This window comes from Cnephaeus nilssonii, assembly GCF_951640355.1.
Source record: "Cnephaeus nilssonii genome assembly, chromosome: 19".
In the NCBI taxonomy this organism is placed as follows: Eukaryota; Metazoa; Chordata; class Mammalia; order Chiroptera; family Vespertilionidae; genus Cnephaeus; species Cnephaeus nilssonii.
Window position 1 is genome coordinate 17,482,513 of NC_137090.1, and position 24,583 is coordinate 17,507,095.

At 53.8% G+C, this 24,583-nt stretch overlaps 1 protein-coding gene across 1 annotated transcript in view; it reads left to right on the forward strand.

Moving 5' to 3' along the window:
- PRKCA (protein kinase C alpha) overlaps positions 1-24,583 on the forward strand; it is a 292,545-nt gene that overhangs the window by 203,490 nt on the left and 64,472 nt on the right. Inside the window, exons 4-5 of the mRNA XM_079797205.1 lie at positions 1,116-1,227; positions 5,208-5,336. Of these exons, the coding sequence (XP_079653331.1) occupies positions 1,116-1,227; positions 5,208-5,336 (241 nt within the window). The remainder of the gene's footprint in view (positions 1-1,115; positions 1,228-5,207; positions 5,337-24,583) is intronic.

Genomic DNA, 24,583 nt, shown 5'->3' on the forward strand with positions numbered 1-24,583 from the left:
AACCACTCTGCTGCCAGCCTGTTTGCCCCCAACTTCCCTCCTCTGCCGGCCTGGTTACCCCTAACTGCCCTTTCCTTCAGGGTTGATCACCTCCAACTGCCCTCCCTTGCAGGCCTGGTCCTTCTCAACTGCCCTCCCTTGCAGGCCGGGTGCCTCCCAACTGCCCTCTCCTGCTGGCCATCTTGTGGTGGCCATATTGTGTCCACATGGGGGCAGGATCTTTGACCACATGGGGGCAGCTATATTGTGTGTTGCAGTGATGATCAATCTGCATAGTACTCTTTTATTAGATAGGATAGAGGCCTGGTACAGGGGTGGGGGCCAGCTGGTTTGCCCTGAAGGGTGTCCCTGATCAGGGTGGGGTTCCCTTGGGGTGTGGGGCGGCCTGAGCGAGGGGCCTGTGGTGGTTTGCAGGCGGGCCACGCCCCCTGGCAACCCAAGCGGAGGCCCTGGTATCTGGAATTTATTTTCCTTCTACAATTGAAACTTTGTAGCCTGGAGCAGAGCCAAGCCTGGGGCTCCCTCCGAGGCCCGCAGCCATTTGTGTTGGGGTTATAATTGAAACTTTGTTGCCTTAAGCGGGTGGGCCCGGCCAGGGTGTACGAAAAGCTTTGCTTCCCCTGTTGCCGGCGGCAACCCTGGCCTGCTCTCTCAAGCTCCATTCTGCCGCCATTTGTTTGAATTTGTTTACCTTCTATAATTGAAACTTTGTAGCTTGAGTGGAGGCTTAGGCCTGGCAACGGCTGGCGGAAAACTTGGCTTCTCTGTTACCTAGGAAACCTTGCTCTCTGTGGCTGTAGCCATCTTTGTTTGGGTTAATTTGCATACTCGCTCTGATTGGATGGTGGGTGTGGCTTGTGGGTGTGTTGGAGGTATGGTCAATTTGCATATTTGTCTATTATTAGATAGGATGCACTGCCCCTCATGGGTTTGCCCACCTGAGCACTTCACTAAGATGGGCTTCTTTGGGCCTCATCCCAGTCTGGTTCCATTTGGAACCTCGTCATGGGAATGGGGATTTGCGGGGAGGAGGGGGAGGATGGGACCTTGGCTCTTAGCCCACAAACGTGCCCTTTTGTGACCGAAATGAGCAACTTTGCTGCTTCTCCCCACAGGACCCCCGGAGCAAGCACAAGTTCAAAATCCATACCTATGGGAGCCCCACCTTCTGTGACCACTGCGGGTCGCTGCTGTACGGGCTCATCCACCAGGGGATGAAATGCGACAGTAAGTACCTTCTCCTTCCCAGCCCAGGGCCCGGCTCTGAGCCTGTGCCAGGGTTCCCTGAGCGCATCGGGTGCCATAGCGTTTCAGCTCCAGCTCATCGAGAAGGAGAACTCATTCTGATATATACCAGGCTAGGATTTGTCCCCAGCCAACGTTCTGGTTTATTAAACTACGTAACTGCCTTATTACGGACCCCAGAAAGCACCCAGTTTATCCACGATGTTGGTGCTGTCACAGTTTTTGGGGTAGAAATCTTCAGTCCCTGTGGAATGCAGGCACGTCAAACCCCGAAGCAGATGGACACGTTCGTCAACGACGCCACACCTCCACGCTCCACGTTTGGTTCGGCTTCGGGATAAGCTAAGCAATCACGGTCACTATCTCTAATGAGTGGGCGGATGTGGAAAAATCCAGTAGGTTCTCCTTACACGGAAACCACAGTGAAAATAAGAGGCAGGATGGCCGCTCACTTACGTTCACTGGCGCTGCATGTCCCTGGGCAGCTCAAACTCCTACCCGTCCAATTAGGATGAAATCGCAGCAGACCACGGGTGGGGGCAGCTACCCAGCTCCGTGCTCCTGGTCTGTTCCGTGTGCATCTCCATCGACTGCCAGTGGGGAGAGAACCACTATGGGAACTCTTGGCTTTGACAATCCCTATGTGTTGGGATGCATTTCCCAGACTATTTATTGACTTCGATAAAACTGTGCACTTTGAGGACACGAAAGGTAATGACTGAGCCTGTTTTTCTACTAGACAAGAAAGCGTCATGGGAATACCAGCACCTGGCCATTCATTAATGACTGCGATTGCGGCAGAAGCTCTATATGTGTATCCTAAGTGGAGCAAACACGGCACATAAAAATAAAGACACGTGAACTTCACAGAGTCGATGGGTAGTTTCTCAGAACACCGGGTGATCCCTTTCAGCAAGCTGTGGGGAAAAAAAATTTTAAATCATATTAGTTTTTTTTTCTTTTCTTTTTTCTTTAAATATATTTTTACTAGAGGCCCAGGGCATGAATTCATTTACCAGTGGGGTCCCTCGGCCTGGCCTGCGGGATTGGGCTGAAACCTGCTCTCCGACATCCCCTGAAAGGTTCCAGATTGCGAGAGGGTGCAGGCCAGGCCGAGGGACTCCATCGGTGCAGGGGAGGGATGCGGAAAGTTGGCCAGCTGGGGAGGGACCACGGGAGGGCTCCAGGGCGTGTCTGGCCATCTCACTCAGTCCGGATGGACCAGACCCCAGCAGCAAGCTAACCTACCAGTCAGAGCGTCTGCCCTCTGGTGGTCAGTGTATGTCACAGTGAGCGGTTGAGCAGCCTTAGCATATCATTAGCAAAATACGCTTTGATTGGTTGAACCGACTACCCGACACTTAGCATATTAGGCTTTTATTATATAGGATTGATTTCAGAGAGGAAGGGAGAGGGAGAAAGTGATAGAAACATCAATGATGAGAAAGAATCATTGATTGGCTGCCTCCTGCACACGCCCCGTACTGGGCATGTGCCCTGACCAGGAATCAAACTGTGACCTCCTGGTTCATAGGTCGTCACTCAACTGCTGAGCCACACCATCCGGGCCAAGCTGTGGAATTTAATAGCCTCACGTAACCCAGGGATGCCAAAGACATGGTTTTCAGGGGCTCTGCAGGTGCACATTGGAAGTGCATTTGCAAGGATACTTGTAACTGTGCTTTCAACATTGGGACAAAAAGGAGCACTTGAATGTGTGACACACTCAACCTTGACACGTTGAGGCTGGCGCGGGAGCCCGGATGTTGCCCAGCGTCACTCACTAAGAAGAACGAGTAGCCAGGTGTCTCCCGCTGCCTCCGCTGCACTGAAGAGTCCCCTGGCCCGGGAAGCGGGGAGCTGAACAATGTTGCCGCTGGTGCACACCCTTCGGCAGGAGCCGGGGTTCTGGTCCTGCATCACTGTAACAAGAAGCATCCGCAAACACGTTCTTGAGGCTGAACTGGGACTTCACCCAGCATCCCTCACAGCTGGTTTCAAAATGTGTTTGGATTTGAGGGCTCTGCTGGTTGTCCATGAATGTCTTAATAATAAGTAAATGGCATAAATTTGAATTTATTATATGCTAATAAAATAATACTCATCTGGTTTACCTATTAGGATTCCGCTTAAGTCTTCATTGGAAAATGGGTTCTGTTATTTAAAAATATATATCTCTGAAAACCAGTGTTTTTTTAAAAATATTTATTTTTATTGATTTCAGAGAGAAAGGGAGAGGGAAAGAGAGATAAAAACATCAATGATGAGAGAGAATTATTGAACGGCTGCCTCCTGCACACCCCACACTGGGGACCAAGCCCACAACCCGGGTATGTGCCCTGACCGGGAATCGAACTGTGACCTCCTGGTTCATAGGTCAGTGCTCAACCACTGAGCCACGCTGGCTGGGCTGAAAACCAGTGCTTTTTGTTTTGTTTTGTGTTAAACTCCTTTCCTTGGAGTCCTGAGGCCTCTGGGGTGGCTGCCCGTGCTCCTTCCGGGAGGGGGTGGGTGCCAGGACCCAGCGCCTCCCTTACCTTCTGCAGCGGAGAACCCTCGCCTGCCTGCACGTTGTAGGGTCATAATCCTGTGGTGGGAAGAAGCTTATCAGCCGCCTGTCTGGGCCAGCCTCTTATTTGCCGAGTAAGAAATGGAATCGGAGAGAGCAGATAAGCTTCCCAAGATACAAAAGCCACTAATGGGAGCAGCCAAGACAAGAACAGGGCCCGGCGCGCCCTCACCTCCCTCGCCCTCCCCGTTGTCCGGATCCTTCGCCGAGGCTGTGGCCTTGGTTTCCTTCACGTTTCAAATGCTTCCCAGGCCCTTGGAGGTAATTTCAAGAGTCTGTATCTTTCCTAACCCAAAATGCAGGGCTTTGAGCCGTTAACGTTGGAAATGGAAGAATCCACGTTCGTGAATCAGCCCATTGTTCTTTGTTCCCGCGCCCATCACCCTGCCTTCCGGGTTCCATCCCAGCACACAGACATCCTTCGCCATGCTCTTTGCAATTGAGTGCACCCGGCTGAAAGTCATCCCTCACAACGAAATGGCATGATGGCTGCGCCTTGCAGGTCACAGAAGAGCCTGGTGGCACCCCCTCGGGACCGGAGCCCGAGGGTGCAGGGACCCCCGAGCCGCAGCACCCCCGCGGAGCCTCGTGTTTGTGCTCCGCACAGGGTTCTTCGCAGGGCGTCTCTGGTTCGCTGCAGCGACTAGTCTTTTTTTCATCCTCCCCCGTCTCGCCCACGTAATGTCAGCCGGGAAGGAATGGCATATCATGCCAGGCGTGTATTTGTTGTACTTGCAATAATATTTAAATATTTGAAGTCAGGTTTAAAATATCAAATACAAGATCTTTAAACACACACACACACACACACACACACACACACACACACAATAAACCAAAAGCAATGTATTTTAGCCTTCTTGAAAATACAGTTTTCTCTGGGAAAGGAAAACGTTATGAATTTCCTCGACTCAACCCACAGGTTCTCATGCTTTCTAAGTGGTGAGCTAGGAAGGCGTAAGCAATGCCCTGGCAGAAAGTGGCCTCTGTTTAAAATGTGCGTGTTCTTTGCTTCTGTGTCCATCGTGTGTGGATCCGTCTGTGCACGCAGGCGTTGGCCTGTGCGTGCTGTGCACCGTTACATATCTGAAGCGGTCACAGAAGACCAGGCAGGGGGGTTGCTTCAGTTACGACTGAACCAACAGGGTGTGGATATTTAGAGGATGTTGTGGTGCGCAGGAAGGCTGTGCCGTGAGGGCCATCTGCTCCCAGCTCTCCATGTGACCAACAACACTGTTAACAAAGTATCCGTGTCACCAACAACATTACAACAGAGTATCGCGTTAAAGGGTGGCTCGCTTTCACTTGCGCTCCTCCAACCAAAACACCGAGCAGGGGATGGTTTGGGTCCATCTGCCCAGCCTCACTCACCCTCCGCTTTCTCGACCCGCAGCCTGCGATATGAACGTGCACAAGCAGTGTGTGATCAACGTGCCCAGCCTCTGTGGGATGGACCACACGGAGAAGAGGGGCCGGATCTACCTGAAGGCGGAGGTCACCGACGAAAAGCTCCACGTCACAGGTAAGGCCTGCTCCTGGAGGTGGCAGCTGCGCGGCTTCCCGGCAGGCGTTCGGACGCAGGCCAGGGTGACACCGAGGCAGGGCCGGACACCTGGGCTTGTCGTGGCCTCGAGCTGGTCCCACTCAGAGCCACGGGTCCCCATCAGCGCGTCTCCTAGGAGACCGCTCTGTCCGCGGATTCGAAATGCTCAGTGTCATTCAAAGTCGTAACTGCCCTGTGGATGGGGTACTCTGACAGCGTGGCCAGTGTAGTATCCCCTGGCGACAGGGGGATGGGGAGGGCGATCAAGCAGAACGCTGTGAGTGAGAAGAACTAGGGCGAGGGGAGGTGTCGGGCTGTGATGACCTGGTAAGTCCGTCTTGGTGACAGTGACGACGGCAGCCACGGAGCGTTATGCTTCCCCTGTGTTAGGCCTCGTGCTGAGAACTCCGCGTGGATTAATGTATTTAGTCCCCATGACTACCTGGTTAGGAGCCTCGTTTTCCAGAAAGGGAAACGGAGGCACCAAGAGGTCAGTCACTTGCTATGTCACAGAAGAAGGAAGGAGCCAGGCTGGGAACCTAGGCCTTTGGACTCCACGCCCTGTGCTTCTAAGGGTCCCATCACGTGCACCTCCTACAAACGGCCCGGCCCCGGGGCTGCAGTCCCGTCCACGGGCCAGGACGCTCCCTCCTGGGGCTGTGACTGGGGGGCTCCCCGGCAGCCTGGCTTTGCCTCCGGTTGGCCCCCACGTCCACTTTGGGAAAATCCGCACACTCGATTGAGTTACCCCGGGGTCTTGCTGGCCCAGGACTGGTCCGTGGTCCTCAGATACCTGCTGTACCTGCCACGCGCCACTCACGTTGACTTGGGGTTCAGCTCTCAGGTGTCGCCCTCCTGGCCTTGCTCGAGGGGCTCCCTCAGGAACCTCCTTTCCTCGGACAAGGGCACTGGTCTCCATGTGAGCAGCGAAGGTATCACGTGATCACGTGGCCATTTGCATAGGAATGCTAAGCAGTGGTAAAAATGGAAAGACTAACTTTAATGCTGTTTATTTGCAAACAGCAGGAGATACTATAGGGAGGGGGAGAAGACCAAAAGGGCCTGTTTAAGGGGAAAGAGGGAGAAGAAGCTCCAGAAAAAGCTCACTTTTGGGAACATCCTCATATTTCTTTTATGGAAAAATAAGCAAATTTTCTACCCAAAGCTGTCCTCTCAGATAAGAATTCAGGGACAATCGAAGGGTTTTGAGGTATTGCTCCTAGGCGCTGGATAACCTTATGAAACAAACCAGATATAGCCAGCGGTCCAGATTGCATGGTGGACAACCTCCCCTTCTTAGGCACGCAGGGGCCTCGGGCGTGTCCGCCCGCCTCAGCCCCACACTTGTTTCTCTCTCCCTGCGGCTAAGGCTCCTACCTTGTCAGGGTCACGTATGGGGTGCACGGAGCATGCCGTTTAGGAGAAAATTACCCTGAAACAGCTCTTCTTATGAAGGCACTAATCTCAGTAGGAGGTGCGGGATTGAGACGCAGAAAGGGAATGCCTGTGGGCTAAACACGTCAATGTTCTTCCTTCGCTTCATAAAGCCACCGCCCTCGGCATTACAGTGGCCATCACAGGCGAACTGTCAGAGCTTCACGTGGGGTTTGCAGCTCCCATAAGGCCAGAACGTAAGGCAACGTTTTTAAATGTTCAGCTCTCACGCATTGTGCTTCTGAATACAGCAAGACGCAGCCTGGGCGCGCTGGACCCGGCCTGGGGGCTGCCCTGTAGCCAAAGCAGCCGCCCTAGCGTGCTGCCGAGCTTTCCCGTCTCTCCCGTGGGCCCCGGAGGCCTGCAGCGGTAACACCGCACCGAGGGCGCCGGGGCCCTGGCCGGGGGCACATGGCACGCAAGTAGCAGGGAAAGGTCGGGTCGTGTCCTGCAAGGACGGCCGGGCGCGTCCTCCTCGGGCTTCCCTGCTGACCGCCCCCGGCTGCCCTCGGTTCACACTGTAGAGTCATCTGAGGGGACAGGCCTTCCCAGAGGTAGGCACCGGCTTTTCGTGAAGGCCAGCCAGTGTGGCTTACGCCCACAATCTAGGTCGCGTCTCTTGAGAATTCGTCTAAAAATGTTTGCAGAGACACAGCTCTGCTCTGGGACTAGGAACTGGGCAATCGTTTAATAACAGTCACGGCGGTGGCAGCCAACGCTAATGGAGCCCTCCCCGTAAAAGGGACACTTCACACAAATGTGCACGCGTGTATCCAGACCTCGGTGGAAGTTTGCCTTCTTTTTCTTCCCTTCTACCTGAGGAAAGTGAGGCACAAAGAAATTAAGTAACTTGTCCAGAGTCACACAGATGGTAAGTGTAATGCTTAGACGTTTAACTTAGAAAAGGAGAGATATTTTAATGGTAGTCTCAACAACCACTGCAACTGTGTCTTCGTTCAGGCTGCTGTGACAAACAGGCTAGACCGGGTGACCTAATGTTTCCCTGTCACAGTGCTGGACGCGGGGAAGTTCAAGGTCAAGGTGCTGCCCACTTGGTTGCTGGCCACAACTCTCTTTCTGGCTTCTAGCTGTGTTCTCACCTGGCAGGGAGGGAGGGGGTGGAAGCAAGCTTTCTGGTGTCTCTTACGAAGTCACTAATCCCATCATGAGGGCTACACCCTCATGACCTAATCACCTCCCCAAGGCCCAGATCTCCAATCTTAGCAAAGAGAAAAAAAAAAGATGAAAATAGATGTGTATGCACACACAGAGAAAGCATGTGTGGCAAGATGGTAATAATTGGTGAATCTAATATATAGCTGTTCACTGTATTGTTCTTTCAACATTTGTTTGAAATTTTCAAACCGACCCAACCTGCAAAAAGTTGGGCAGGGTTAAGTGGGAGCGCCCGCCGGTTCCAGCCACGCAGCTCCTAAGTGCTCTCTGTAGGGATCCATCCTTGCTGGCGGGTAAAGCAACCTGAGCGCTCCCCATGGGGATGCTAATGCAAGGCCAGCCCGTCAAAACACATCCCAGGTGTGGGAAGGGGCGGGCCTGAGCAGGCCAGGGAAGCAGCTGGTGGCCAGAGCCTCGCCCTCCCGGGAGGAGGAGACACCAGCACTGACTAAGCACCTTCTGGGTACCAGGCCCCTGACTGGATGCTTCCCTGAATGTTATTGCATCACAATCACCCTTTTAACTGGCGAGACTGGCTGGGCGGAGCTCCGCTGGCCCGTCCAAGGTCACAGGGCTGCCAAGTGGCAGACACTCGCCCTCAGCGCAGGCGTGCCCCACCCTTCCCTTCACCAGCTGACTCCTGGCGCTGACCCCGGGAAGGCGACAGGCCGGGTCACAGCCCCCTCCCTCCCCTGGCCCACGTGTGGCTAACGTGCTGGCAGTGCCACGTCTCAGGCCTGCGGTGGGGAGCTGAGGCTGCACCGTGGCGGCTGTTGGACACCTGTGCTTCCCGCAGCGTCCCTGGCACCGTGGTGGGTGAGGGTCCGCCATTGCTCCCCGGAGCCTGCGTGTCCCAAGGCCGAGGTCATGGCAGGAAATGAACATGGCAGCAGGGAATCTGGCTGCACTCCCCCGCCTTAAAGGGAAGGGTTAAAACGGGCAAGGATGGAAACGTCCCCTTCAGGATGTGTTCTGATTGGGCGTGAGGCGGCCAGACAGGCGTGTGACCGGACTGCGGTGTCCTTCCTCGTCCTCCGCCTCTGGCTTTTCCTTCCCGGCCCCAGGTCTTTCCCGTCACAGACCTGTCCTCGCGCCCGCAGTGCCACCGTCCGTGGAAGCACCATCTCTGGCCGTTGTCCCCCCGAAGGACGTGCCTGACACCCAAGCACATCCTTTGCAAAGGAAACGGGAAAAGCTCTAAGCGAAAAGCAAGTGGCGGTTGGCTTGTACCAGAGGAGGGTGTGCACGTTGCCCGTGCAGAGGCACCTGCTCCCAGGGGATGGCTGGAATGTTGGCAACGGATGTATCGACTCGGTCTTCCTCCTTGAGCGGACATCCCAATATCAGGTGTCACGTGTTGGGGTGACCCCTTCAGCAGCCAGTACCTGGCCTGCTTCCCCAGTATTTTTTTTTTAAATATATTTTTATTGGTTTTGGGGAGGAAGGGAGACAGAAAGATAGAAACATCAATGATGAGGAAGAATCATTGATCGGCTGCCTCCTGCACGCCCCCTACTGGCCATGAACCTGTAACCCAGGCATGTGCTCAGACCCAGAATCGAACTGTGACCTCCTGGTTCTTAGGTCAATGCTCAACCACTGAGCCACCCCAGCCGGGCCTGCCTCCCAGTCTTATCCCTTATACCCTCCTTGCCCGTGTCCCCCCACCCCTTGACACTGTGTTCCTATCATAAAGAAAAGCCGGGTGCTGCTCCCCGCGGGGGCTGCCTCCCACGCCTCCCCTCTGCCCCACTGGCCCCTGCTCCCTCAGGAGAGCCTTTCCGACGTCTGTTCCAGGACATTTGTGCAGCCTCTCCCGACATTTCCTGCCTTGCTAACATGACCACTTCTCCCCCTGCCCTTTATAACATTTATAATGGGATTGCACTTAGGTTAGTTTGTATGTTGGTTTCCCTCCGCTCTTGGAGGTCAGAGGTCATGTCTTATCCCCTGTACTCTACCCAGTACCTTGAATGTGTGCCTAATACACGTTTGTTGAGCAGATGATGATGATGATTGATGATGATGATGATGGAAGTATCCAGTAGGCACAACATAAAAAAGAAAAATCACTTCTACTGTGCTCCTCTATCCCCAATCCAGGCAACTCTTCCCACTATTAGCCCTATATCCGGATCAAGTTTAAATGACCCCGTTTAGCCTAATTCGTGAAGCCACGTGACGCCTGGGGTCCTCCGGAGAACACACAGCCAAGAAGGAGTTTGCATTTTCTCAGAGACATTTCATTCTTACCTCCTGACGGGGGTGCCTCGTCCTGACCTAGCTTTGGCAGAGCTGAATGTCAAATGTGTACCAACTAGCCGTGTGCCTCCTACGGGTGGTTATTCCTGTGCAGTGCTCCGTGCGCGGATCCCAGCATCCGTCTCCACCTGCGGCTTAGTCACTGGGTGTCCGTGGGAGGCAGCAAGGTGAGGGCGAGGGCGAGGGGCAGAGTCGCCAGTGTCATTTCCTTAAGGCCGTGTTCGCCTGTGTCTTAAATTACCCAGGTATCCAAGCTGAAAGTGGCGTGGCTTCCCTTTCTCCTGCGTAAGATGATCTCAAGCCCCTGGATTCTTTTTGTTTTTCCTTTAATATTTTTTAAAATTTTATTTGTTAATTTGAGAGAGGAAGGGAGAGAGAGAGAAACACCGATTTGCTGATTCACTTATCCATGCGTTTATTGGTTGATTCTTGTATGTGCCCCGGCCAGGGATCAAACCCACAACCTTGGCATATGAGGACGACGTGCTATCCCACTGAGCTACCGGCCAGGGTGCCCTGGATTCCTTCCGGGGGCCTCAGTCTTCCATCCACTTGGACTTCAGTGCCTCCTGCCGGGAAGAAGCATCCTTGAGCTGGCTTTGAATGCCTGCATCCCCAGGAAGAGAGAAACAAATGATTTCTGGGGCCTCTTTCAAGATTACCCCGTTAGCATATAGGGACATCAACACTGACTGAGCAGGTCATTCCGGTGCAGGATTTTAATTGCTTCTAATTATAGGATTATCATTTAAGCACAAGATTAATTGCCATGAAATTATTGCAAAGAACTTCATCTCCTTCTGGAAAGGAAATGCGTCAGCCAAGCGAGGAACCTCAGAAGCTTGCACATGCTGTTTTTTTAACCACTTCCTTGGAAACTTCCTTTTAACTCGGGTTTGGGGGTGGGGGGAGATGTTAAAGGGGTGGAAGTGGAGCAAAGAGCAGATCGGTGCCCCTCTCGCGCCCCCACCAAAAGGGTGGAAAACGTGAGCATCCCGTGTTTGGGGATCATTTGTTCACCAATGGAAACGTTTCCTCTCTGATCCTCTAGCACCAGGCCGCTCGGATGCCCCCAAGCATTTGTTTGTCACATGTTTTGTGCAGCAGCCTCCCGTTATCCTGTCTGCACGTGACCTGGCTATGGCGTCGCCGTGGCGCAGGGGGACATCAGCTCTGTGCTGCTCGGCGCCGAGGCACTTCCACCCAGAAAACCCGAGGTGTCAGCTGCTGGGGTGGCTCTAAAATGCCCTCGCTCGAATTGAGGGGAAGGGCCCCACCCCCCCGGTGCTGAGCTCTGCCCCCGAGCCTCCGCACGGGGGACGGTCTTTGCTGAGAAGAACAGTGGCTGTACTTTCCCTCCCATTTGGTAATTAGTGCAGGGTTTGCGGTTAATTAAAGACAGTCAGGGTTCCTTTTCAAACCGAGGCAGGCGATTTTCTTTTCCTGGAATAATGAAGCGAGAGCAGATGCCAGGCAAACTTCCTACCAGAGTTTCGAGGTGGGGGTGCTGAGCAGACAAAACAACAGGTAATGCCGAAGCCCTCGGCCCTCAGCCAGGGGTGTGCACCCGGGTGCTTTGTGGGTAGGGACTGGAGCCCATGAAATGACTAAGGAGGAGTGGCGGGGTCTGAGCTCCTGTACAAAAGTTGGATGTGACTCATAAGTCCCTTTCGAACAAATGAACCTATTCCTGGCCTGGCCGGTTTCCAAAAACAGCCAAGGATAAAGAAACAATTTTGATTCAGCGACATGTGTCCGATTCAGCCGCCGGCCCCATTCATCACCTCCCCTTGTTGGGAAGCGGGAACGCAGCACGCCGGGCTTTCAGGGAGGAGGAAGCTTAGTGACGGCCGAGCCCCCGGGAAGCGGAGTTCTTTGCATGGGGACACAGTCAGAATGACCCGGGAAAGGTGCCAGCGTGTGCTTAGGGCGGGCGGACTGGACGAAGCCCGCGGCCCGTGTTCTGAGCCTGAAACGACTCTCCCCCCGGACAACTTGGTGTGCAGGCTGCTTGCTTGCTTGGCCGGGGCAGTCCGGTGCCTCCCGCCCCCGGAGCTCGGCTTTCCCGAGGAAGTCCAGCTGCGAGAATGAGCGAGTTGACCATGAAGCCAGGCTACCTGGCTCTCGATCAGCCAGGGAGAAGAAAAGCCAGGTGCATTTTACCTGTGAGCCATCACCACCGGTCACCCCCACGGCGAGGAGACTGATGTGTCTCCTGCTTGGTTTGTAAACTGGGGCGATGATGCTGAGAACGGCAGGGCCCTCTCCACTCTGTGCTCCCCAGAGCGCTGAGCTCTCACAGGCCCACCTCGTGGGGCCTCACAGGGCTAGCATCTTCATCCTGCGGTTCGTCTGTGACTTGTGGGCCCTAACAACACTGGCCGGTTCGTCTTCCTTCTGCTTGGCACTTTTGCCGATTCTGTGAGCACCTTAGCTGCATGGCCTGGTGTTGTACAAGCACCTTGGTTCGTTCACTGGATTAAAAGTTTCACGCCCACGCCGTGGCCCGTGTGGCTGCGTTGGCTGTGTGTCATCCTGTGCGCCAGAAGGTCACCGATTCGATTCTCGGGCTCAGTCCCCAGCAGGGGGCGTGCAGGAGGCAGATGGTTGATGTTTCTCACATCGATGTTTCGCTCTCTCTCCCTCTCCCTTCCTCTTTCTCTAAAATCAATTTAAAAAAAAAAACTATTTAAAAATAATGTTACGTCTGAGATACTCAGTCCCCAGTCTTGTCTTTGCAGAATGAACTGAGTCCCGCACTAGGTGGGAAGCACCTGATCCCCTGGTGCTGCTCTGAGGCGGTGACAGCGGGCCCCGTCAAACATAGAGCCCGGAGGTAATGACAAGGCCCGGGTCTTTTTTGCTTTTTGCCTGTGGTTGAGGTGATAAGAGGCTTCGCCAGGTAAACATCTCTTAGCCTTGACATCTTAGGTTTAATGAACGTTCATCTTCAGCTTCGTATTCTCTGATTAGAGACTGCGATGGTATAATGGATAGAAAGGCTGAAGAATGGCTCATTATTATAACTGTCTCTGCAAGGAATGTATGTTCCAAAGATAAAGACTCGGAGTCTCTCACTCCCATGAACCCCCACTAGCCCCTGATAGGTGTGTCCCTCAGAGGATCAGGTCTGAGGTCCTGCAGGTTGGGGGACAGCCCTCGGGGGGGGGGGGGACAGCTGGTCCCTCTCCTGCCACTGATGGGGCATGTGGGTTGGCACCTGTAACTAGGCATCAGGCATGCTGCTCAGCCAGGACATGCCTGCAGGGAAGCCCAGCGAAGGCCACCAGCACATGGGCACCCTCAGGGGAGTTCCCAGAACAAGTTCCTGGGGTACCGGCCTCCGAGGTGTCTGCACTGAACCCCTTGTGTACAGGGGACAGAAGCAGGTTTCCGGGGTTTATCTCCTGAGGAGTCAGCTACTTCCAGGGGAAGGAAATAAAGAACCAATTTAAAAAAAAAAAAAAAGAACCAACAAACATTTTTGTCTCTGTCTGCCACGCTGATGTGAATGATGGTGATTTTATTAGCAGCGGCCTCAGAGCCAGGTCTGATTCAATTCAGTTTCATCTCCCCGGTTCTGTTCAGTTCGGCTCCGTCTGTGTTAAGCACAGATGGAGGGGAAGCGACCAGACCGAGGGGTACCACTTTCCACCTCCTGGGCGGCCTAGAAAATGGGGGCAGATCGCTCCTGTCCCGGGTCACGCCTGGTACCAAGGCAAATGCACAAGCAGACCCCTAACCTCCCCCAGGCCCCGTGGAGCAGGGACTGAGAACGTGGCCTTGGGAGCCCGCTCCTGGACTCCCAGCCGTCGCAACCGCTCCAGGTCTCGCGCCGTTGGGTTCTGGGTCTCACCGAGGGAGCTTCCGCCCACTGTACTGACCTAGTCGACCCCCTCAAACTGGGAGACCCTGGCATCCCTCGATCCCAGAGCCACAGAGCGCCCCAAAGAGAAAGCTTACAACCACAGGACGATACATGGATGCGGGTGGCCCTACAAGCCTGGGAAGCTTCTGTCTTCGTCAGGGGACTGGGCAGAGCTCTGCTCTGACCACACGCCGACGGAGCCTGGAGTCTGTGACAGGTTTCTCTTAGGGCAGGATCTGGGCTTCAGCTCTGTGCTCAGAACCCCACCCTGCCCTCGCTCCCGGGGTCAGGGGGGCCTCCAAAAGCATATGCCGAGTTCTGTATCTACATCCTGGGAGGGGGGGCAGCCACAGCTCTCCAAGGCATCTCGTGACCCTCCACCCCGAATTGGAGAATTATTTCCGGGATGAAGGACAGCGTAAAGGACTGTTCACTTCCTAGTATCCAGGTACAGCTGTGGACAGAGGCGGATCATCCATGGAAACCGAGGCATCAGCACGCTGTCAGTCCGCATGCGGGCGGTTTGTGCGCCCAGTGGAAGGAATTTTGGAGATTTCCTACTCCAAGCAGCTCATTGCTTTCTAGACAGATTACCTGGTCCACTAGAAACTGCCCGAGACGGCGGGCGGAGGGCTGAGCAGGCTGGAGACCCACGCTCCTCACCTGTGCGCTTCCCCGGCCTCTCCCGCCCGGTGAGCCCCGTCCGGAGCATCTCAAGGTTTAGTAACATCATAGCTGGAGGTGAAATGACCCAGGAGACGATGTGGGACTGAGTTAAACAGACAGCTTTGACCTTTAAAGGACAGACCTCACCCGGGGAAGCACATCGGAAAGCTACCCACCCAGTGACAAGGGGACAGTAATATGCCCAGGCAGAGTGTCTGCCGTGAGAAATGAGGGGGCAGCTTAGGTCAAACCGAGACTGACATTCGGTCGAGAGGAATCGGTCCGCCTTCCGAGGGACCAAGCTCTGGAGAAGCAGTGGGATTCCGAGAGCTGCTTCAGTGAGCGGTGGATTTCTGCACTGAATTTGGTGAGCCAGCTGGTGAGCTCCGAAATGCGGCCTCTCCCATGTCCCCTAAAACGCCAAGGAGACCCAGGAGAAGACAGAAGCCACAACTGAGACAAACCACCTACTGCCGTCTTAGAGAAGTTTCTCAGCCGACATGGGTCTGCATTAAGGAAAAGGTTTTCATTGGTCTGGCCGTCCTTGGTCCATGAAACAGCCAAGCCCTGAGCTGCTGGGAGAAGGCAGGAGAGGTCTGTACGCCTCCCCTAGGCTCAGAGAAACGGGTCTTCTCCGGCCAGGAAACCTGGGAGGTCCCCCTTTACTGCAGAGCGTCTCGAACGCATCATTCCGCACAATGTCATTTCCAAAGGAAAAGCGAAGGACGGGCCAAGGGAAAGGGCTGGTCTTGGCACAGTACGTCCTGAGGGCCCTGAGCCCTTGGATGAAGGACAAGGGACAGGTATGAAAGTAAGAACCTCGGGGTCGGCGGGACCTAAACGGATGCCATTGGCTCAGGGTGTGATTGCCATGCACGAGGGAATGGACGTGCGCCCACCTGGGTCCACAAAGACGCGGTGATACTGGGTCAGGAGTGCGCGTGCGGGCTAACTTGAGGAAAGTTCTCCAGTAGCCAAGTAGACAGTGGACAGAGCCAATGGGAACATCGTTTGGTTTCTTCATTTAAAAATGAGCAAAGAGCCCTAACCGGTTTGGCTCAGTGGATAGAGCATCTGCCTGCAGACTGAAGGGTCCCAGGTTCGAGTCCGGTGAAGGGCATGTACCTTGGTTGTGGGCACATCCTCAGTGGGGGGTATGCAGAAGGCAGCTGATCGATGTTTCTCTCTCATCAATGTTTCTAACTATCCCTCTCCCTTCCTCTCTGTAAAAAATCAATAAAATATATTTTTTAAAACAATAATAATAAATCAAAATGAGCAAAGAAAGAAAACATACACATATTATGTGGCCCATGAATGAATATCCTATATAATAAAAGCCTAATATGCAAATTGTTCCCTCGACCGGGAGTTCGACTGGGAGTTTGACCAGGGGGTGGAGCCGGCAGCCGTGGTGGTGGCAGGCGGCCAGGGGAAGAGAGGCTTCCCAGCAGGCAGCCAGCAGCCACTAGGGACCCTACCTGTGCCCGAATTCCGTGCACTGGGCCTCTAGTATGTGTACAAAGGGAAGGGAAATATCATGAAGAATGTGTTTGAAAATGGGTTACTGAGTGAAGGACTACAAAAGGGGATTTGAGAAAACTCCATATAAACTTCTGTAGAATGGAAAAATACACCATCTCCATAAAACACGAACAGGAGGCCGCTTGAGCAAACAGGATGAAGGGACATGCAAACAGTGGTATTTTTTAATATATAATGACAGAGAGAGGTATAAAGAGACTTACAGGTGAACAGAACAGAGCAGCCGTGTGGTATTGCCCCGATTCATTGCACCTGGACGGAAAAGGCTCTCTCCAAACCTGTTGGAAATTAGAACCTTGGGTCACGGGCTTGTTGTAGGAACTGGCACAAGGTGGACTGTGGCCTGACAGACACAAGCAGAGGCCACGGGGCCCAGTGGAGAAGGTGGGGCTCACGCCCCAGTGTTGTCGGGAAAGTTGTCTGAGCATCTGCAAGAAAAAAATTAAATTCGATCTTGCCTCACCCTGCACACCAAAATAAATTTCAAATGGATTTACAAGTTAAACATAGAAAAGAAACAAAATAATAAAAGAAAAATCCCAGAAAGGGCAAGGATTTTCCAAACTTAAAATAAATGGAGGAAACTTTTTAAAAAATGTTTGACTGTATAAAAACATAAGTGTCGGTGTTTCTAGAAGCAGTTAAGTGAAGTCTAAGTGCATTTTGCAACAAATATGACAAAGAGCCATTTTTATTCATTTTCCTCTAAAGAGCTCTTCTGAGCCAGTAAGAAAATTCCTTAACTGACACCCTGTAGGAAACGAAGAGAGAGTAAGTCTAAGAAAGACAGGTGGCAAATAACCATAGAAAACAAGTTAAACCTCAGAGATCCTCAAGGAAGCCAAAATTACAATGTCATTTTTTACTTTTCTCACCACACCCTCGGTAAGACTTTGGTACATGCTTGAGGGAATAGTTTGCCAATATATGTTAAGCATCTGGAATGATTTTGTGCCCTTTCATCCACTTATAAGAATGTATCCTGAGGGGGGAAAATCATAAGAATGTATCCTGAGGGGGAATATTTATTTATGCATGAATGTGATCAGTTGTTGTTTATTTAATGCTTTTATTGATTTTAGAGAGAGGGGGATGGAGAGGGGGGAAGAAAGAGAGAGAGAGAAATAAAATCTATGTGAGAGAGATGCATAGATGGGTTGCCTCCCATTGAACCTGAAATCTGGGCATGTGCCATGACTGGGAATCCAACTGGTGACCGTTGGTACATGGAATGATACCCAACCAACTGGCCAGGGCAGCTGTGTTATTAATGAAGTGAAGAATTTTAAACTCGCTGGATGGCCCCCAACAGGGGTTGATTAAATCAATTATCATATAGCTGGATAAGGGGATGTTAGGCATTTAAAATGTTTTCATAGCATGTCCTGTTATGTTATAAAGGCAGGATCTAAAATTGTGTTTATAGATATAGACTCTATAAAAATAAATATTTCAAGCTAGATATATGCAGAGCAGAGAGCATGGTGGTAAACACCATCAATATGCCAACAGGGGTTCTCGCTTAGAGTGGAAGTGGGGGTGATTTTAATTTTCTTCTTTGTACTTTATGCATTTAGATATTTTAAATTGAATTTATTGAGGTGACATGGGTTTGTATTTAGATTTTATATGATATGTGTATCCATTAGTCTTATAATCTTCTCTCTTTCTCTCTCTATACACACACACACACACACACACACACACACACACACACACATATATACCTAATATGCAAATTGTCCCCTTGGGAGTTCGACCGGGAGACCGGGAGTTCAATCGCTCACTGTGATGTGTGCTGTGTGCTGACCACCAGGGGCAGCACAGAATGAAGGAAGGTCCCAACCGGCAGCCAGAAGGCCCCAATCGGGCCTGATTGCTGGCCAGGCCTAGGGACCCTACCCGTGCACAAATTTCATGCACCAGGCCTCTAGTAAGAAAAATATTTTTTAAAGTTTTTCTAGAATCATACCAGTCTCAATACCTAGAAACTATTATTTCTCTCACACCCAGATTCAATTTCCTTTCAGAACATCAGGCTTAGGCAACGTTAGCAGAAATGTTTACTTTCCACTAACTGTCAAAGAAAAAGTGGTGAAATATTTACGATCTGTTCCCAGGGTCCGCGGGCTGCCCTTTCTTGCCTCTCAGTTCTCTTTCATAAGTTTTATTCCAATGGGACTTGGGTTGCTGGCTTATGTTTTTGGGTACGTGGCTGGCCACTGAATTTACCAGGCAGAAAACACGTTCTTAGCACCAAGCAGTGAGTCTCACTAATGAAATAGGACGTTCCACAAATACTAGTAGGTGCAAAGTGTGAGATGATTGTGTCCCTGAACCCAGGTTTTTGCATGGATTCTGCCTAGTGGGATGGGGATGGCTGAGCAGGTGCATTCTTAGTACATCTCATTCTTCCTGCCTTTGTCTTTGGCCAAAAAGGAATAAATATTACAAACATATGGGTCATAGCATATCAACATGGAAGAGATCAAATCCAAAATTCTGTGGGTTTCATTAACAAAGACGGAGTCAGCTGACTTGGCACAGCAGAACAGGAACAAGTGGATCAAACTGAACAGCACCGCCCGGCCAGTGTGGCTCAGTGGTTGCGCGTCGACCTATGAACCAGAAGGTCATGGTTTGATTCCAGTCAGGGCACATGCCCGAGTTGCCGGCTCCATCTTCGATGTGGGGTGTGCAAGTGCAGCCAATCAATGATGCTCTCTCATCACTGATATTTCTATCTCTCTTTCCCTCTTCCTCCCTTTCCGAAGTGAATAAAAATATTTTTTAAATATTTTTGTTTTAAAAAAACAACTGAACAGCACCAAGGCCCCAGTTTGTTCACAGAATCACAGGCTGTGGTTACCTAGTCAAAAATCATTCATGGTTGATGACGTCTTTGCATTTCATACTTGAAATCCTGAGGATTTCTACGCGGCGATTTTTTTCCCAGGAGAAAACTGCCCTTTCTGATATGTGTTTCCTGAAAGCTGGAGCTGTGTTCTCTGTCCTTTAATCTTTGTGGGCTCGGCGATCATTTCTCCAGAGCACAGACTGTTGTCTGAAGAGCGCCTGACTCCCTCTGGCCTGCCTTGATCCTCCCCGGCACAGGCCTGTGAGGTTTCTCCTTGTCCGACAGTCCCTCCAAATGGAAGCTTTATGTACTGCAACCGAAAGATGAACCGTGTGCACGCTTTCCTGTCTGCTCTCGCTTTTCAGCCAAACAAGAATCCCCTGGGCACTCAGAGGTTCTGCCTCACCCTGTGCTGACCCTGGAGTGGGGGGAGGGCGGCTGGGGGAGGAGAGGGTCACGCCACACCCAGGTGTGGGGTGGGATGCAGCCCCCACTGTCAAGTGGCTGTCAATCTGTAGAGATGACCCTCTGGGCTGGGCCGGCAGGAGATGGAAGGTCGGAGGAGATGGGTGTTGTAAGGGCCAGGGGCCCTGAAATAGATGGACAGTGTGATCCAGGGGCCCGGGGATGGGCAGCATGACCCCAAAAGCACAGGACTGGGGTGGCCTGGAGGTGGTGAACTTAGCAGCCAGTGACTGAGTGCCTGCCAAGGTGCCGTGCGAGGCAGTGTGGGTTCAAAATAATTACCAACCAGGAGCCTGGCCCCAGGGGTGTGTGGGGGGGGGGGGCGGGGGGCGGGGGGGTGTCTCTGGGGTTCTATAAATAGTAAATGTGAGAGGTTGGGTGCAGTTAAATATTTAACGTGCATAGCAACCCGCCCGTCAGAGCCGACGCCAGCCCCCAAGTCGTGCCACCACGTACCCGGGGACTGTGGACCAGGGGATGGGGCGTCCCTAAAATGCAGGTACGGTTGTTAACGAAAACAACAGCGAACACGGGGGATGGGCCTCTCGTCTGCATGTGGGAGCCTCAAACACACCGTGTCGCTCGGGCTGGGATTGAACATCTCTCCATTCTCGTTTGTTTGTGAGAGAAGAAGGCGGCTTTTGTTCCTCCCTGCGGACAGTTTTATCGAATCCCGACCAGCGCTCACCTCACCCAGCAACGTGCAGCATTCATTTCCCCAGACTGAGCTTGGCCGCTAGGGGGCGCCATAACATGTACCCACCCCGTTGCCCTGGAGGGAGCACCTCACTCACACCTCCCACCCAAGGGCAGCGCCCAGCCAGGCCTCCACCAGCTGCCAGGACCTCCCGCGGCACCCAGACCGCCTCGCCTGCCCAGCCACAGGAGGAGGTGCCTGGAGGAAGTGCTGTCCCTTGGCTCTCAGTCCTGGGAGGGCCGGGCTGTCAGGGCCGACAGCGGAGGTCCTCAGCGGGGCCCCTGGTGCCGCACACTGTCGTAAAGCTGGGATGCTGTGTTAAAGGGGTTCATGGTTTGCAGAGAGTGAAGAATCTGGTCGGGAGATTTTAGGGTGGGCCAGCGCCCCCAGAGTTCAAACCGTGAGCATCAGGGATGTGGCTTGGAAGTTGGACCTCTGTGCCCGCTCCTGGGCCAGCTGCAGCCTGCAGGCACCCTTCCTCTGCGGTGACCTGTGCCCACCTGGAGGCCTCCCACCACCTGTGGCACGCCCCCCTTTGCCAGGGCCTGTGTCTCAGACCCCCATCCCAGAACCTCGCCTATCGCTAGACAGCTTGACTGCCCCCGACCATCTCACACGGAGGGTGTTCGGTAAGCCCTGTTCCGGAAGCACCTGCCAGGGCTCCTTCCCGCCAGCATGCGGAGGGCCGGCTCCCGGCTCCTGCGGAACTGGCCGGAGCCCTGGCCGCGCCCAGGCACCGCTCTCCTCGCAGCAGCCGCAGCGGCAGCCGAAGGCAAGGCGAGAACAGACCCGGGGACAGGTGTTCTCCCGGCAAACGGACCAGGGAAGTGTGTCCAGGGGAACACGAGACCCCAGCGGCGAGGCTGCGTTTCCACGTGACTCAGAGCTGAAGGGGGTGAGGGGAAGATCTTCCCTTTCCTTCCTGGGCCCTGGGCCCTGGACGTGCTGCGCAGGCTGCCAGGAGGGCGGCTTCCTCCGCGGGACCCGCCCGGGCTCTGGAGGAAGTGCAGCCAGGTTCACCGGGAAGCGAAGGCGCGCCCATGCGGCTGCCCCCTCGCAGGCCAGCCTGTCTGCTCCCGGGGCCGCTGGGCACACGCCCCCTCACGTTCCCATTCCCAGCACAGCGGCCGCCTAAGTGAAGAAGGGCCCAGCGGTGCCTCATCGTGCTCCCAGATGGCACTTGGTCCCTGGGTGGGGCCGTGCCGTGGCTGCTGGAAGGAGCTGGGGTGGCACATCCCGGGGGGAGGCTGCAGGTGAGGTTTGCCCAGGAGGGCGGCTCCCGCTCCAAAAGCGCCTAGCGGCCTCGGCCTCGGGGGAAAGAAAGAAGCGGGCACCAGCACACCGGAGAGAGGTCGCTTCCGAAGCCTCTCCAAGACGAGGAGCAGCGGAGGACAAGGGTGGGCTCCAGTTCCTCTTAGGAGACATGCCTCTCTCCTCACCCCCAGCCAGGACGTCCCAAGCTTTCGGAGAGGGTCAGAGGTCAGAGGTCAGAGGCTTGGATCAAAGCAGGCAGCAGCAGGCAGCGGGTCCTCCCCAGGGAGCACTGGCCAGGCTGTTAGTAACAGCACGTGCTTCTGTGACCCTCACTTCACTCGCTCCAGGGCCTCTCACTCATGCAGCCTCCACAGCGGCCCGATGCGATGGCACCGCCGCTGTTCCTGTCTTACAGGTGAGCAAACGGAGACGTGGGGGCACTTTGTCCAGCGGCATCCAGCTCAGCAGTGGTAGAGCAGGGATTCGAACCTCCGCTCTAGCCACCATGGTATCCTGCCCGAGAACTGAGCCACCGTCTACAGCCTCTGTCCCAGCAGAGGGAGCCCGACTGTCCCTGTCCTCAGATGCACATCAGACAGTCCCTCGACCACAAGTCCTTGTGGGTCTAGCTTGCCTCTCCCCAAGAAAGCATGGCGGTCAGTCGCTTCTTCCCACCCCCTCCCCCGCCCCCATCCTCAGCTCCGTGTTTCCCCCACCAAGCAGGCCCTTGGCCAACTCCCCGGCTTCATCCCTAGGCGCCAGCTCTTCTCTTTCCCACGGGGCACCTTCCATGTGGATCCCCAGCCGATGAGCTAAAACACTCACAACTCACGTGCTCTGGGCCGGCCTCGCCCCCTCTGTCAGGGATCTGGGCGGCACCTTGGGCTGCTTCCCAGTCGTCCTGGTATTTGAATGGATTTAGGCCAGGAATGACACCTTCCGTTATCAGGAAGTCAAATAACCTTTCAACCCAGGCTGGCTTTTCTCGGCGCTAGGCTTGACAGCTGATCATTTCAAAACCGGCAACTCTGTGTTCCTATTTAAGTTCTGGAATCAAGAACCAACTTCCATTCTGAAACTGCGAATTCCACTGCCCAGAGGGATTCCTCCAGCGCAGATGTGTCCTCGCGGAGGCTGCCGAAACGCTGAGGAGACGGACGAGGGGGGAGCGCGCTCCGCCTGCCTGCCTTCCCTGTGGGGCCCCGGCCCCTGTGGGAGCACAGTTAGGGCTGCAGCAGCTGAATGGGCAAGGGGCAGGCGCCACTTCCCTACGGCTGTGTTTAGAGACCCTCTACCTTCACAATAGAGCTTCACCAAAAAAAAAGTCTCATTCGCCATCGTTTATTTATCAAAACTGATTTTTAAAAAATATATTTTATTGATTTTTTACAGAGAGGAAGGGGGAGAGGGATAGAGAGTTAGAAACATTGACGAGAGAGAAACATGTATCAGCTGCCTCCTGCACACCCCCCACTGGGGATGTGCCCGCAACCAAAATACCCCACACCCTTACTGCCTCAGAATTAGCGTCCCCCGCCCCACCCCAGTCACTTCCCTTGCGGGGCAGGGCCATCCGTGGGCCATGACTGCTGGTCGTACTTGAGACAGTACTGAACTGACATTAAAAAGCATTAAATGACATGGTGAGAAAACTATTCCCTCTTCAATCATCTTTCAATCTAGCAAAAAGACGCTCTCTGGGGCTGGAATCTTCTTAACACTCGAAGCCTCGTTAAGTTCCCCCTTTGTAACCAAGAGCCGGTCTCGGGCAGCTGTACCCGCTGGAGACGAGGAACACTGTTGTGTTTTCCTGGTATTTGTTTTTCTGGTAACTTTGTATTGATGGCAGACAGTCTCGGTGTCCCACATACCACAGCGGTCAGTTTTGAGTGCTGCCTTTTTAACTCTTGAATGTTAAAGAAGATTTTTTTTTTAACGTGAATAAGGGTCTGAGTCCTCACATGGTGCCAGGGATGCCAGTCCAGGGACCACGCTTAGAGATACTCAGCTGGAAGCCAAGTAGATGCTCGTGCCTGGGCCTCAGCCCAGACCAATTAAGTCAGACTCTCCCGTGGGGTGGACATCACTCTTTGCTCGAACATCCCAGCTGTTTCCGTGCGCAGTGAGGTGGAGACCCAGTGCCGGCTCCTGTTGGGGAGGGGCGGGCAGCGTCCTTACCACCTCTGACTGCATTACCTCTTCTTTCTCCTCTGCCTCTAGCCCTTCTGATCATCCTTTCGATCATCACGCTTGTATTGCGCCTCTCTCTCCCTCTCTCTCTCTCTCTCTCTCTCTCTCCCTCCCTCCCCGAGCTCCCCTCTTCCAGCTTCCCCACACCTGCTCCTGTGGGAACACCCTCTGACGCCACTGCTTAGTTTAAGACGGTGCTGGCACCGTGCAGTCGCAGCCACGTTAGGCGATTTCCCCATCGCGCCGCTCTTCACGGGTTGGCTTGCCAGTGCGTGGGCGGCCAGTCCTGCGCGTCCCTTCGGGCTGTGTTCTGTGCCAGGAACGTGGATTCACACCCGATGATCGTCTCGTCACTGATGGTCATCGTCATTGGGCTCTCGCTGTGCGCCTGTCGCTGTCCTAAGCACGTTGTATGTGGAAGCTGCATACTCACAGGGAGGGACCGTTTTCCAGGTGAAGACACTCGAGGTGCAGGGAGGCTCACGTCTCGCCCAGAGTCACGCACCCAGGAAGTGCAGAGCCAGAATCCGGGCGCAGGCTGCCTGCCTGGCCCGCGCGTCCCGGGCAGGGGGGACCCGGGTCGGTCGCTGCCCATCCTGATTCAGGTGTTCGGCGTGCTGTCCTCTGTGCAACTGGAAATGGGGGTTTGGACCCGCCGTCGACTTCAGGGACACTGGGAATTGATAGCTTCCTTCCATGTTCAGCTTAAATGGTAACGTCTCCATCGGAAGCCCACAGCGTTAGGAGTAAATGCTATTGGTGTTTTAACTCATCACCATTCGGAAGCGATGGGCCTGCAAGGCCCGTGTCAC